Source organism: Chelon labrosus (genome assembly GCF_963514085.1).
Source record: "Chelon labrosus genome assembly, chromosome: 8".
In the NCBI taxonomy this organism is placed as follows: Eukaryota; Metazoa; Chordata; class Actinopteri; order Mugiliformes; family Mugilidae; genus Chelon; species Chelon labrosus.
The window spans coordinates 17,547,082-17,562,840 of record NC_140358.1 but is presented as its reverse complement, the minus strand read 5'-3'; the positions used below and the strand labels follow the sequence as shown (position 1 = coordinate 17,562,840).

At 42.1% G+C, this 15,759-nt stretch overlaps 1 protein-coding gene across 4 annotated transcripts in view; it reads left to right on the top strand.

Annotated features, from left to right (window-relative positions):
* The first annotated feature begins 368 nt into the window (after positions 1–368).
* Positions 369–15,759, top strand: part of pdlim7 (PDZ and LIM domain 7) — a 30,898-nt gene continuing 15,507 nt past the window's right edge. For 3 of the 4 annotated variants that reach the window (XM_084550126.1, XM_084550124.1, XM_084550127.1), the window contains exons 1-3: positions 369–528; positions 2,747–2,845; positions 10,222–10,373. In XM_084550126.1, coding sequence (XP_084406252.1) covers positions 499–528; positions 2,747–2,845; positions 10,222–10,373 — 281 coding nt within the window. In that variant the 5' untranslated portion in view covers positions 369–498. Of the gene's footprint in view, positions 529–1,832; positions 1,950–2,746; positions 2,846–10,221; positions 10,374–15,759 lie in introns of those variants that run through there. The other variant, XM_084550125.1, reaches the window with a different exon arrangement.

The following is a 15,759-nucleotide window of genomic DNA, read 5'->3' as shown; positions in this document are numbered from 1 at the left end:
GTGTTTGTGTTTTTTGTGCTTTTTTGATAACCTTTTCCTTGTTCAAAGTCGTCACTGTCTTTCTGTATATATATTTTTTTGCCAAATTCTGTGCTACTGGAACAAGGAAATTTCCCACACGTGGGATTAAATAAAAATCTTATGTCTAATAATAATAATAATAATAATAATAATAATAATAATAATAATAAATAAAACTTTATAATTTTTCCCCCTAGTTTCTTTTGGAGTGATTATAGTGACACGGGTCGCCAGTAGATGCAGCCCGGCCTCTCCTGCTGCTTCATAGCCGGAGCATGAAATGAAGCCGCGGCCCACGTGACTCGTGACGTGCGCTCCGACTCGTACTAAAAAGAATGTGAGGGAATGATCCGCGTTCACCGTCCACGGTGCCTTGACGTCCGCGCGCTTCAAGGAAGTCCGAGAAGAAGGGAAGAGAGAAAAAAAAAAAGTTGCCTTCTGCTCACCGTTTGACTTTGTCTATCCGGTACGCTCGTGATGTCTGAGGAACACAAGGAGGGACAAGAGGTAGGCTAATTCATTTATCCAGCACAGCTTCATTCCTGTGTTACTTCCATAAACCCAACTTTTAAAACTCACTCTAGCGTAAGTCACTGTATGCTCTGTGCTGAGCCTCTCACTGCCCAATTAATAGTTTCTGCTGCTAGCAGCTCTCAGCTCTATCTGTGTGTGTGTGTAGCCGGAGCTAACAACTTTGTCAGAAATCCCAATAAGTTTGTGCAGTTTTCGTGTCCCATCCTGCTTCCCCCCTCCTTCTGTTGTGTTTATTTCTTGCTCTGCAGTCTTCCACCGTTCGCCGCCTTTAATTACCAGAGGCAAATTATTGTCTCAGGCACACGGAAATCATTTAAAAGTGAGCTGTATAAGCTCTTAATTGCGCAGCCTGTTAACCAAAAAAAGGAACAAGCGTGTAATTTCGTGTATGAGGATAATGTGCACTCACATAAAAAAAAAAAAAAGAAGTTCCTACGGAGCTACTTACAGCAACGTTATAGAAGATTATAAATAGCAGGGCCATAAACTGAGACTAGGTCACATGCATCAGTATTTACTGGCTGAGCCTGATGTTTTCCTCCAGTGGGTTAATGTGGGGATCATTTAATTAACTGTAGTTCATTCAGATTCATGCTTATACTTAAAACCACTGACTAGTCAATTTGCAGTGTGTCGTTATCACAAGTGGCATCTAGCCTATTTTACCTAACCTATTGCTGCTGTGGGTTTATTTGTTTGCATTGTTTTTAACCGTATGTCATAATGGCTTTCCTCAGCTCTTGGATTTATCTGTAAGAGGAATATTATGAGAAAACTGGAAATAAAAAGCGCTGGGGCTGCACCCTCTACCAAGGCCATACAATGAATGCTTACAAAAGCAGCAGGTTTTCTTAAAATTTGCAGGTTTTATGGTATTAAAAAAGGCTTTTTTACGTTCTGTATGAGCATATCACTACTATATGTGAGCCTCCCTGTTGCTTTAAGAACCTAATGTTAAAATATAATTGCTGGTTTGGTTGTACTGTGTTTCAGTCCCTCCCGAAAGAATGTTCCATAAGCGTTACTTCAGTCGTGGCTGACTGCCGTTTCTTAAGTGCACTTTAAACAAAAAGGGGAGAAAAAAAAAAAACACGATTGACTTTTATGCAGCAGGTCTGTGCCAAAATCTAGAGGTAGTTGACGTTACCTCTCTCCGTCCTCCTCTACCCCCCCTCTCCCTGTGACTCATGTGGGTGTTGGGCTGAAATAGTTTGGTGTAGTTTTACATTCCTTATATAGCCTCTGAGGAGTGAGCAGAGGCTAGGGCTTGCCTGTGACACAGACGGCATCAGGGGTAGGGTTTGCCAGCAGGGAGAGAATCTGCTTGCCCCAGCTCACCGACTCTTTAGCTTTCTTTCCAGGTTTCGGACTAGCAGCCGGCCCTTGAGGACAAGGTGGGTTTGCTTGGTGGCGCCTCGGGTTAGGTGGCTGTGTGTCACGAAAGGGTGATGACACCTGGCAGGGTGGAGGAGGCGGAGGAGGAAGAGCAGGGGTAGGGGTGCGAGCACTGAGGTCAGTGGTCAGTTAGTGGGAGCCAGTAGCTGTGCATCTCAAGTTGCCTTTGGTTCTTAAAATGACCTGGTTATTTAGTGCCTTGCCTGTCGGTGTCAATAAAGTTTAACCTCTGTGGAAAATTATGTAAAACTCTAAAATATCTCAAGGCGAGTGTGGATGTTGAGGTCAAGGGGGGCAGATGTTTCATTGAATTTAGTAGACTGCCTGAATACAGTCAGTTTCCTATATTTACCCTGAAAGGAAGAGTGTAAGTGTTGCTGCTGTTCCTATTGTCCAGTAGATTTGTGATGCTGGAGTTTCCTTTGGTTCTCATTTGCATTGCGTGGCTCGCATGATAAACCCTCAATTCATCCTCTACATAAAATGTTCTCCTTAGGTTTGCATGTAGGAATGTCATTTTATTGCCCTGTGCTGTTAACACAAATGGTTAATCCTACTGACAGACGCATTGAAATAATTACTTGGATATTCACTTTTCTTACACATAGTGTGCACTGTGAAAGATAACAGCTTGAATGTCACTTTCTGTCTGGAGCGCGTGTATTAGTGCAGGAAACAAAAGCGGACAACAAGCAGCTAGACTGCCTTGGTGAAGCAGACAAGGACGTATGGCCTTGAAAACCTTTTCCGGGCTTTCTGACATTTCCTCCTTTCTTTGTTTTTTTTTTTTTCCAAGGCTATGAACATGTATGCAGTTACCCTCAGCGGCCAAGCGCCTTGGGGCTTCAGGCTGCAGGGGGGCAAGGACTTCAGCATGCCCCTCACCGTGTCAAGGGTAAGACACCGCTGTTAGACTTCTCTGCAACATTGACGCGTTTGCACTGTTTTTCATGATCCATATAAAAGTCTTTTAACAAGATTCTCTTAAATGATCCCAACCTAATGTAATCTGCAGACTGTGGTGTGTATTTTCATATTACTCAAATTTTTATGCTGCCTACGTCAAACCCCTACACCTCCAGTCTTAACATGCAGTGCCTTTGCATGAATATCGTTCAGTTGTCACAAGGACATGTTCCACAATGCTGTGCACTCTCCATGTTAGGTCAGCTCCTTTTCACTCAATGAATTTTCAAATAAACTACTGTTGCTGTTGACAAGAGCAGCAGCCGCTTTCCAGGCCTTATAAGTGCAGTGCAGCTTTGCCTGACAAACATACAGACTCACACTTGGAGCGACGCACGCACGCACGCACATAAAATCGTTCCGGCTCGGCTGCCAGCTATTGCGCACGCAGATTGGGTTTTCTATTAAGGACTCATTCTCCACCTGCATTGTCGTGTCGCTGCCTTGGAGACTGGGCTGATCTATAAGTGTCAGACCGACGTGCGTTTATGAAGTCATCAGTTTTGTTCAGTGTTTGCATTTTCTCAGTTCAGAGGTAATTGGGAGTTAATAGGTAATCATATATGGGCCAGACTGTGCTCTCAATTCATTGCATATTAAGATGAAACCCAACAATCACGGCGCTTTGATTAATTTAGCGTACAGAGACTACACTGCGTTGTAGATAGCATCAGGTTGATGTGTTTGAGTGGGGCTGACGTAATCCTGTGGTGAGGGCAGCAGTTATCACCAGCCTTGTCAGTACATGTCTTGTATTTGTTCTGCTTTCTGGCAGGCATCGCAGTCAGAAACACAATGTTCCCCTTGGATTTATGACAAGAAACATTCTCCTCTGCCCTTAAAAGACCAAACAGATGTAAAAAAAAAAAAACTCTTTTGACGAATGGCCTCAAACAAAACAGGGATTTTTGGTGGGGATGTAGCTGTTGACTTTTTCAGTCTAGACAGGCGAGGCGTATTGTAGGGAGAATATCAATTTGTGAGTCAGTGGTTCCTGTTGGTATAGTATCTTGACTAATCAAGCGGAGGAGGAGGCCAGTTTTTCTGCAGTCGAGGTACATTATGCACACGGTGATTATTTGCCCTGCTCACAGAAATATGGTTTATATTTTCTGTAGTTCAAAGCATTTCTCTTGCAGCATCTCCATAAATTTTGTCCGACTCAGGTTAGTCTAAGTAGCTTGGTATAAGACTGATAATTGCTCCCTATGTAGGGGGGGAAAAAAAGTCAGCGTTTCTAAGCTTGGAGCTTTAATGACCGGTCAGTGGCTTATATCTTTGTTGCTTGTTCCAGCAGACCATCGGGCCTCAGGGTACAGGAGTTATAAAGATGTGACAGGCTTTTTTTTCCCTTCGGCTCTCAGGGACTTTCCTCATAAAAGAAGGGGCAGTGAATCCCACAGTCGCAGAGGATAAAAAGAGCCCTTCAAAGAGCTGTAAAACCTCAGAGATATACAGTATCCCTTAGTAACAGGAAGACAACTCAGGCCTTTACTTACTGGGCTTACATTAGATGAATTCTGTGGGTGGGCTGTCTTCACTGGCTTGTGGCTGATGAGATAAGTATCTCCGCACAGACAGTCAGTTAAAAGCGATTACGAAATGAAGAACATGTGGAGTGACAGGACAAAAGGCTCTCACAGTCTTTGTAAGGCAAAGAGATTGCAAGTAATTATTCCTGACGGAGATGTGTGTTTTGTAAAGATTAGAGGAGGATTGTTTGAGCCTGGCGCAGGTTGGGACATTCAGAATGACTTCATATTAGATGATTCACTATATGTTTTATTGCACTACAAAAGGTATTTGTATTGATTTAGGAAGTTGTGAGTCTGTGACCGGTTCCCTCCTGGGCGTGTGAGTTGTTATAGTGGTTCCATGTGCTACCATGGCTCTTGTTTCCTTCCTCTGTCTGCGGAGCCTGGAAAGCTGTGCTTTCTCAGCATTCCAGGGATTTTTGTCGTATCCACCCTGTCGCTGCCAGCACACAATCCTGTTGTCTCCTTTCTGGGTCTAACATGTCCTCCACACTCACTTTCCTCATCCACATGAGGGACCCAAAGGAATGCTTACCCAGTGAGATCAGAGGAATGATGGCCATTACTGTCAAGTCACTGGGAAAAGGAAAAATAGTCTTTTTGACCTTAGCATAAATATATATCTACATCCATTTATCAGTTGAAAAATGTGTGTGTAACTTTTAGTCGGCTCATTTTAATATCCACGTTCTTCCCTTGGGACTCATCTGGTTTTCTTTAGTTCTCTTAGCCTCGTGGAAGTAGACATTTCTAATCAGTAAAATCAACACTGAGCGTTCCTGACCTTTCACCACGCCAAGGAAAAACAATTAGAAAGTATGTTATTATACTCCTGACATTATGAAATCGACAAGGTGATATTGGTCACAGCTATTCGCGTCAATAGACCTTTCTTCACGAGCTTCCTTTCTGCCTCAGTTCAACGTGGGTTAGATGCGGTTCAGCCTTGGTGACCAGACATTTCCATCTGGGGTGAGAATTTAATGGTTGTTGCAGTTTAAGAGAAATTTAAAGAGGCGATCCAGCTGTTTAGTGTAGCATTTCCATAAAGAGGGGCAAAATACACCAATCAGCCACAACATTATCACCAATGATAGGTGAAGTAAATAGCATTGACGATCTTGTGACAATACAATGTTCTGCTGGGAAACATTTGGACCTGGCATTCATGTGGCTGTTACTTAGACGTGTACCACCCACCTAGACCAGACCAGACACCCCCCACCTCATATCAGTGACACTCCTTGATGGCAGCAGCCATCCCCAGCAGGATGCAGCCTGACACAGGCACACACACAAAAACCAAGGAACAACTAAAAAAACACAAAGAACAGCACAAGATGTTGACGTGGCCTCCAAATTCACTAGATCCCAACCTGATCAAGTATCTGTGGGACGAACTGGAACAAGCCTGATCCACAGAGGCCCCTCCCCTCAACCCAAAGGCCCCCACGAACAACACTGTGTTGCCAGACACCACAGGACACCCTCAGGAAGACCTTGTCCATTCTCTGATGAGTCACAGCTGTTTTAGAGGCACAAGGGAGACCTACACAATATTAGGAAGGTGGTCATATCCTCACCTTTTGGCCCTAGTGTGGCTCAAACTCCAAAAACACTAGGTCCTACATTTTCCATAATGCAGTTTGTTGAATTGTTACAGTGCGTTGTAAACGCCATGTGTTCACAATCTGCATCACTCAGATTGTAATGAAGAATATCTGTTATAAATTTGTTCTCTTTCCAGTGACATCAGTGTTTCTTTCTTGGACATAATAAAGCTTCTCAAAAGCCAGAGAATAATCAATAGAAAGCTAACCTTGACGGCCAAACAGATATTCATGTGTGCACAAATGCATTTGGTTAAAGAGTCTATTTAACCACTTAACTATGTGGTATTGATGTAATGTAATCCTATGGTCGTGGCCGCATTGTGTCTTTGAATTTCGCTAGACGTCTGAGAGAAGATGGAGATCTGTTTAAGTGAACTCGTTTGTTCCAGCAGGAAAGGCATAAAATCTTGGAAGCAAGTCGCCGTCGTAACCCTGTTTCCTTGCCGTTTCGGTCGAGCCCGCTACGCTCTCTGGCAGCTCTACAACTCCTCTGAGGAGTTTGTCCGTATATCTGCCCCAGATCTCGTGCCATGGCGATTCCATAAACATTATGATACCATAACTGAGCCTCCTGAGCACCATCTGGTTTCAATCGGCAAACACATGCCACACCACTGAAATCAAATGTTTGGAGGAAATTACGGATGATGTCATGTCAATAAGCGAGTGGGGAGATTTGTGAATGTCTCTCCACCGCCACAGCTGGATGTGTCAGCGAGTCTTATATCCCAGTATCTCCATGTGCCTCTGCCTGAGTTGTAGGCCATCTGTTGTTTTATCACTGCCATCCTCTTAAAAACACCCCCCCTCTCTCTCTCTCTCTTACTCTCTGTCTGTCTCGCACACATTCAAACTCCGGGGAAAGAGGCCTTGTTCGAGGAGTGAATTAATAATTCAGTACGTACTGATACATTGGCCGCAGGGGGCATTTCTCCTGGATGGATGTAAATGTCTTATGTTGTGAGCAGTGTTTTAAGGTGAGTTAGTGCTAGGTGTTCCACTGCAGTCATTACGGGCGGGGGGCACATACTTGCAGGTTTGGTTTTCTATTTCTCAGAGTGATATTTATGGCTTTGCATCAGCTGTGCCGTGTGAGTGATGTAAGGACAGGCTGTCTCTTGGCCCCCAAATAGCCGTGGAAAGTATAAAAGTGAGCTGGTGCAGAGTTACACAGCCAGTATATAACCGGCTGTAGATACACTTTAGTGCATTATTAGTTCAACCAAAAACTAGTGGGAGGAAGTACGAGGCCCTGGCTCACCTGTAAGTTCACTCCAGGGTAGCACTGCGAAGATGAATTCAGTACGTTGCATTTTGAAAGGTTGGCTAATGCTTTGAAATTCGATAGCATACCAAAACCGATCTGCTGCTGTGTTCTGCCAAAAAGCCCTTACAACACGCTTCCAAGTCTAAGACTGGTTGTGAATACTTTAAGTGACACAGATACCTTTAGTGTGACGTGAGCTCTGATCATATTTACACAAAATCACTTAGTACACGATGAGCCTCCTTCTTGTTTATTACATGTACAAGAGGAATTGGCCACGTCAAGAAGCCGTCGTTGTGCTGCGGCTACGCCACCTTGTTAAGTCCCTGGTTCTTGTGAGGTGCAGAGCTGTGTGTTGCAAGAACAAGAACATGTTTTCCACTGTCCTTCGCTGTATTGACAAACTGCTGGGCTAAGAAGGAGGACGTGGATATAGGGTTTCTGTCCGCCCCCTCCCACCAACCAAAGGTCTGAGCGCAGCAACTTTAACTGCTGCCTTCTCAAGTGAGGGAGCAGCTGCAGTCTGAACCTGAGCCAGAAGCACAGGTGTCTGTGTCCATCAACACAACTCACACAGGCACATGTTTACAACTTCATGTTTTATCTCTAAATCCACAGCACATTTGGACACGGGCAGTATAGGTTAAATCAACTGTAACGGTGAAATAATAATACTCGTAAAAGGATTTGCAAAACTTCAAGACCACCATGACCCTTAAGAACAGTTTGCATACATTTTCAAAGTTTCAGAAACTCTACCAAGGTATAAATACCATTCTTTAAAAAGATATTTATTCATATTTTGTTTTGTTGATAGTAGTCAATAGCTCAGTTTGGTTTGTCCATTGCATTAAATTGCTTAATTTGTAAATATAACCCTTGTAAGGAGTATCTTTATTAGAAACTGCTGGGGTTTTCTCTCCATGTTCTACCCCGCTTGGGTATCTATTAATACTTGAATTCCACTTTATTTTAACAGAGATTAACCAGTGCTCATAATATTAAGAGAAAACAACAGAAAAAGTATAGATGATGAAGATTTACTATCCAATATAACAGGGAAGCAGGACTGCAGCTCTCTGTAGTGAAGCTCCAGCGGCATCATGCGAAGGCTGTGGCTCTTTTTCAGCCTACGTCACACGTGTCCGTGTAAAAGTTGTTTTCCTTGAGTGTAAGCTGTTAAAACTATTTGAAGTCCTTTCTAAACCCGGATAAATTATCTCTTTCTTAACCCCCTCTAATTGCTTCCAGTGAGTGCAAATCAAAGGCAATCAAAGTGATGTTTAAACTTGGCTGTACAATATGTGGACTGCCTCTGAGGAATGCATTTCTTCCTATTTTTAGCCCTCGCGTGTTTCGATTCACCACTGGCTTTAACTTGGCTGTCTTTTGCGGCGTGCAGAGGGGTTTTTCAGCCCGGGCTGTCATCCGTTTACCGAGCGCAAGTGTTTATGTTTAATGTGCAGAATCAAAGTGGCAAGTGTGATAGCTTAGCTGAACATGGCAGAAACCTATTGATTGAACCGCCGAGTCCTCTGAGCTTTTCATGAGCTAACGTTCGCAGGAATCCGTGACATCAGAGAGTAATCCTAATAAGTTTTTTTTTTTTTTTTTGCTTTTTTTTTTTTGTGTGTGTGTGTGTGTTGCCAGAAACCCTTGCGCTCGCTCACTTATCTGATGCTGAACACTTTGTTCTCTAGTTATCTGAGAATTTGACACAAGCCTTGAGTTTCATTAAGCCGCACGGGCAAGCTGACAAAGCCCTTACTAAAGACGATTTAGCCGCGTAAGCCATGTCCATTCTCTGTTGAGTCAGAACTGTTTTAGAGGCACAAGGGAGACCTACACAGTATATGGTCATAATGTTACGCCTGATAGGTGTATGTGAGGTTCTTCATGTTGTAAATCCAGCTCCGACTATATATTTTTGCACTCTGCGTGACAGCCTGAGAGGATGATGTCATTCTTTTGTCAGTGGATGACTTACCTGTGTGAATGGGAACAAGGTAGACGGTTGGTTCCTGTAAATGATCTGACTACTGTGTGAACACATGGCCCCTGTCTGTCGCTATCGAGGGCTCCTCTCTCATAGTCCTAAGTCACATCTGCAGTAAATCATATGCTGCGGAGTGATGACATCATGATGACCTGTAATGACTGTTCCTGGTAGTGATGAGTGAAGCAGACTCGGAAACACGGCCTCCTCAAGTTGATGATTAAGTGTTAACAGACATTACCGCAAAGTCGTCTGGCCCCTAGTGTGTTTAGATTGTGTGCGTTGTGGTTCCAACCACGGACATTAGTGATATGATGATAGGTACTGTTGTCACATAATTCAATTTAATTACTTTTTTTCCCCCACAGTGGTTTATATTTTATTTTCTGACATAACTTAATGACTCAGATAATGACATGAAAGTGAACTGGATCTGATTTCGAGAGTGTTTACCATGATGATTGATTATAAGTTGAATACCCAAATGGTAGATTTCTTGTATTGCCATGTTTTTATTTAATTGGTCAATTCAACCCGAAGTTGTGGCTGAATTTCTGGATTCGCAACATTTGGATTTCATTATGTCTGGTGAAGATTTGCCATACCAGTCAAATTGTTTGGCCGGGCTTTATGGTAACAGACAGAAGAGTAACAGCAACATGTAAGCACCATTGAGTTGGTTTCAATCACAACTAAATGGCTGATGTTAGTGACAAAAAACTTCAACAGTGATTGAGGAGTTTACGAAGAAGCATACAACACATAATTTGTTGCTCTGATCGGTTGTTGGACTATCCAGTTGTGTGCAGTAGTATTTTACTTTGGATTTCATCCTCTCTGTAATCCATTTTTCTCATAGTCCTCTAACCTCTGAAATTTCTGGTTTTCTTCTAGCTGACGCCGGGCGGGAAGGCGGCCCAGGCCGGCATCGGCGTGGGAGACTGGGTGGTGTCCATCGGCGACGCCAATGCAGAGGACATGACTCACGTGGAGGCGCAAAACAAGATCAGAGCAGCAACAGACACCCTCACCCTCACCCTCAGCAAGTAAGTCGTCCAGCAATGAGTTATGCTACGTGGTCACTCGCCCTCCCATTTTTTATCTCATTCGAACAGCAGCATAAATCAGCAGGAAACATACACCCTCGTTTTATTCATACTTGGACAAGATGAGATACCAAAATGTCCTTGAAGTTTGCCCCAGTGTGACATATAGTTGTGGAATACATTAAAATTATCACTTCACGCATTCCATTATTTTACTTCCCCGAGGCTTAAATTCGTTTTAGACCTGGCTCAAAGTCAGTTTTACTCCAAAGTCGTAACCTCACCATTGTACGCTGCGGGAAAAAAGTAATTATTTCCTCCAGGGTGGTTATGTTTGAACTTGTTTGTCTCTTTGTCTGTGCTGTAGTTAGCAGGATATTTGAAAAACAGCTGGGCAGAGTGGAGGAGAATTTGGAGAAAGGTTGTTCTGTGAGAGAAATGAGAGCTGCAGGTGAAGATAGTATTACCACAGTTTGCAGGTGCTCATCAGTGAAATATTTTTTAGGATTCGCAACCTGACCTATATCTTTGCACAAATCGTTTGCCCAATTCCGCCTACATAGATATAACACTATTACAAACTGCAGTTTATTTAGTCCCTCTTCAACTGTTACCTAATCTATACAGAACTAGTCCTGTGAACAAACATATTTAGATGTATTTTCACTCTCTACGTGTTCTGTTTTGATTCCCCACAATGTCTTGTTAGTATAAAGTCTTGTTAGTTGAAACAAATGATCCCTTGGCCGGTCCATTAGATACACCAGTATAAACAAATTCCAGTATAACAGTCCTGCACTACATCTTAGCTTCACGGAGGCATTAGTTTCAAATAGCCAACAGTGCTTTTGATGTAACTGTGTTTTCATTTTAGAGGCTGTGGCTTGTAGTACTATTGAAACTACTACACATGTTTCTACTATTTAGACTATCCTGCTTTAGTCAGCGGGCTTATTCGTTCCAGTTTAACAGCACCACAAATTACATCCTCCAAAATCATCATACCGTTGATTTACCACCTTCCTGACGCTGTTTGAACAAAAACAGAACAGTCATGAAGGGGGATTTAGTGCAGGACAGTTGGCATGCATTAATTTTCACTAGTGTAACTAATGAACTGGCAGGTTAGTCTGCAAGACAACTGCAGACTTCATCTTTCAAAATATGACGTGTATTATAGGTGAAATGATAATAACCATAACCTGGCTGTGTTCAGTATGACCCACTTATAATTTTGCACAACCAAACCGCATACTCAACAGACATTCCTAAGATCTGGGTGTTATCCTTAATTCTGCGTTATTGCCAATCACTATTTGGATGCTGTTTCAAGCCTAGATGTTAAAACCCTCTGTGTTATGTGATACTGGCACAGCTAACAGCTTTCTGAACCTGTTCTTACAGAAATATTCTTTCCTTATCATCTGAAAGACGCAAGAGCAGGGGGTGAATAGTCTGCACTTAGCAGCAGATATGCATGCCAGCTGCTGTTAGGTGGAGACACCGGCCTTTGTTCTGTTCAAATAAACCATTTCCAGATCAACCTTGGGTACGTTACATAATACCCCTGCTGCATAATGAAATTAGAGAAACTTTCTTCAGACTAAAACACTTTAGTCGTTAAGTGTGAGCCAGGATTCTTTTTTTATATATATTTTACTCCCTCTATAATTTTAATTAGCACTGGATAACCTTCCTATAGGCCCCACTTATACCTGCTCACATTAGAAAATCCTGACAAAATATCTCTGCGGAGTAGAAGCTGAAATGTTTCATTAGGAGCTTAATTATAAAACAAAGTTTCCCCTCCCAAAGAACTATAAAGTGAATGTAATTATTGAATAACCAGAAATCCTCAGAAAATGACAATCTATTGACTCTTTAAGTAATGAAGATGAGCTCGCTGCTATCACAGGGCTCATTTTTTTGATCCTCCTCAATAATGGGAAAGTATCTGTGGTATCTTGCTCATTTTGCTGTTGCCTGCCAAGAGACTCAGCTGTTAAAACCTTACAAATCTTGTTTGTTCACTTTCGTTAGTCGAGAGTCAGAACAGCTGCTAGTCGTTCACGCGACCTTCCAGAAAGCAGGGTTTTTACTTAAATTAATACTTTAATTTAAAGTGAATTAATTCTTCAACACATTCAGTGCTCCTCTCGCATTCACTCAACATACTCTAACCTCGCCGACGTCTCCATCCAGCAGGCCTATGCATTCTTCTCTCCCTTTTAAACTGTCTTAATTGGGGTTATGATAAAACTGTCAGGAGTTGACATATGTATTTCCCAGTGATGTGCAGTAAAGTTGCACTGATAGCGGAAAATTACCTACTTTTGCTGGCTGAAAAATCTTTTATTTAAAGTAAAAATGTCAAACGTTTATCCATTTATTTATTATTTTAAAATAACACGTCTGAAGACATCGCGTAAGACTGCGGGAAATTAAAAGGCTGTTACTGTGAAACTATTTTCTGACATTTCATCAATAAAAAAATATTCAGTACAGATTTTTGCAGTCTTGTGTGTAATATGTAATTTAACTGTGCTATATAATTCGACAAGTTATAACTAGGAATAAAACGAGCTACTGCATATGGTTGACATGTGAGGAGATCAGCTACATTGCTAGCAGCAACGAGCGGCAATATTGCCCCATAACAGCAACGCTCAGAAAGAGGTGAGGCACTATGCACGACTCCCTTAAAGGGAGTGTGTGAGAGCGAGATAGAGATAGAGATCGAAATATATCGAGAGAGATATATAGAGATAGAGATCGAGATATATATATATATATATATATATATATATATATATAGAGAGAGAGATATCGAGATATATAGAGAGGTATAGAGATAAAGAGATATACATATAGAGAGATTGAGAGATATAGAGATATATATAGAGCTATATAGAGATATAGAGATATATATATATAGAGATCTAGAGATGTATATAGAGAGAGATATTGAGATATATAGAGAGATATATAGATATAGATAGAGCGAGATAGAGATAGAGAGAGCAATAGGTTGATAGATTTCAGAGTTGAAATGAGAATAATTAAATAACAAAAAAGAGAGACAGAAAATCTTTACTGCTTTGTGAGGGGATAAGAATTAGAAATGTAATTTGAGCAGAGTGTGTGTGTGTGAAATAAACTGCATTTGAAAACTTAAGCCCATTTAATGAAAAAATGTGTTTTCCTCTTTTCACCTTTATCTCGCAGGGAGTGGTGTAATATTTTGCCAGACCCGTAATAAGCCTGCATGTTTACTTAGCACCAGGACTACTTATCCTTCACTCGGTGGTTTGTCTGCTCTATTTCTCATCTCCTTGTGGACTCCTGCTATTGTAAACATTTCACATTCTTCCACTCTTCTGCTTTCTCACCCATGACTCCCTTCCCATGAATCCCCGGTCCTCCGCTCTTCATCTCAACCCTTGTCCCATTGTTATTATAGTGCGAGACAAGCAAATATTGTTTTCCTGAAACACTTCTCGGAGAGGAGCTGTTGTCAGTTTTATTTATTTGCGTCTTGGCTGCCGTCCACGGTTCTTTAATGTCAAGAGAGGAGGACAGCTGCAGCGTGATGAGATATAGTCTATTGTTACGTTTAGTGTCTCATTTTGTTCAACACCAATGATCATCTCGTGGCGTTTTTTTTTATGGGAAAGGTTTAAGCTTTATCCAGAGCGTTTTATAGGGAGCGGAATCACAAAAAAAAATATGGGCAATAGATTTTCGCCTTCCAAAGAAAGAGATAACACAGCCTCTACTGGGACACATTAGGCCCATATTTCAGTGCTTCGCTGTCAGCGATTGGTCTCACAGGGTTGTGGTTGGAGTTTGCCGGTGATTACTGTATCATGGGAGGTCTTTTTTTGTGTTTTCTTTGTGGTGAAAGTTCTGACTTTATCAAATATCTGCTCGAAAAATCCAAGCACGCATCAGCTGAAATAAGTGATCCATGAAATGAGGTAGGAAATGATCTCATACAATGTTCATACTCGGTCTCGGCACAGGTCAACTCGGCCCAAGCGAAAATAATTTCTTCCAAGAAACCGTGAGTTAATCATCTCCACATTTCTTTCATTTGCGTCCAGTGTGCCAGAATAAATTCAGTTAAAGATCAGCCTTCGTACACATTCCTTATATCCCTGGCTTCGAGTGTGACTCATCAAATTGCAGGCTAATGTGATCTCAGGCACATTGATGTCACGTTGATCCGTCTTCCCAGAAACGTGACATGTACTGACATGTCAGTATGCCTCCTTCCCTTCTCTCCTTTCTCTCTATCTGTTCAGCCCTTCTGCCGCTCTGTCTTTAACACGGCTCTATCTGTGGTTGCGCAGGCGATGACACGAGTCGGGTATTCATTTCTCACTGTCGCAGGAAGTGCCGTCTATTGTTTTTGTGTGATTATAGCCTGGAACAATTAGGGTGACTGCAGGGCTGGTTCATTCTCACTTAACCCTATCACAGCTTTGTGTAGTACACATAAATCACTACCATCCTCTCACCACTGTTTGCGTCGTTCCTTTAGGAGCCATTTAGTGTGCAAAGATATCCTAATGGAGGTCTGCTGTGTTGCTCTGCAGCAATGTGAATCCTAGGATTAACCTTAAGAAGTGTACAAGATTGTGGCGGATATTCTTATCTTTCTGGGTGAATCTGCAAACAGACCTAGACTGCCCCGCAAAATCCCTAGAGAAAGACTCCCAAATCCCGTGCTGCTGCCTATGTAGTTGTCTAAAGTTGGGTGCACTCACCGCATTGCAGCGTAATTTTTTTAATTTAATCTCCGGCTCCGTCCCGCTCCCGCCCGCTCCCGTTGATTATTTGCTCTATCCCGTCCCTATCACGTTACCAACAGTGAAATTAACTCCCATACCGCAGGACTCCCACGGGAATACCGTGACCCGCTGGAGTCCCGAAAAATTGTCACCCTCTAATTCCATTCGCGCCCTGCGCCCCCCCCTGCAATGGCTCTGCGCCCCCCCCTAGGGGTCGCGCTCCCCACTTTGGGAACCACTGCTCTAGATTTTATATGTTGATGCATTGATATAATTATACTGAGCATTTATAATTAATTCTCTTTCATTCTGCTGGTCTATGTGAAGTTCAATAATAATAATAACAATTACTGTTAAGTTACAATAAGCTACAATAATTATATGCTGCAACATATTTGTATTTACAGTAATTTATTATAGTTTTAATCATTGTAACTTTAAGTGTGTGCACAATACTAATACTGGGGTACTGGTGCAATATTAAATGTAATAAATAGGGAATAACTACTTTTTTTGTAGTAGTTTGTTCAGTTTATAGTTAAAGCTTTATTTTTTAAAGGAGACTGGACAGAACCGTTGCCACGCTGTAACTT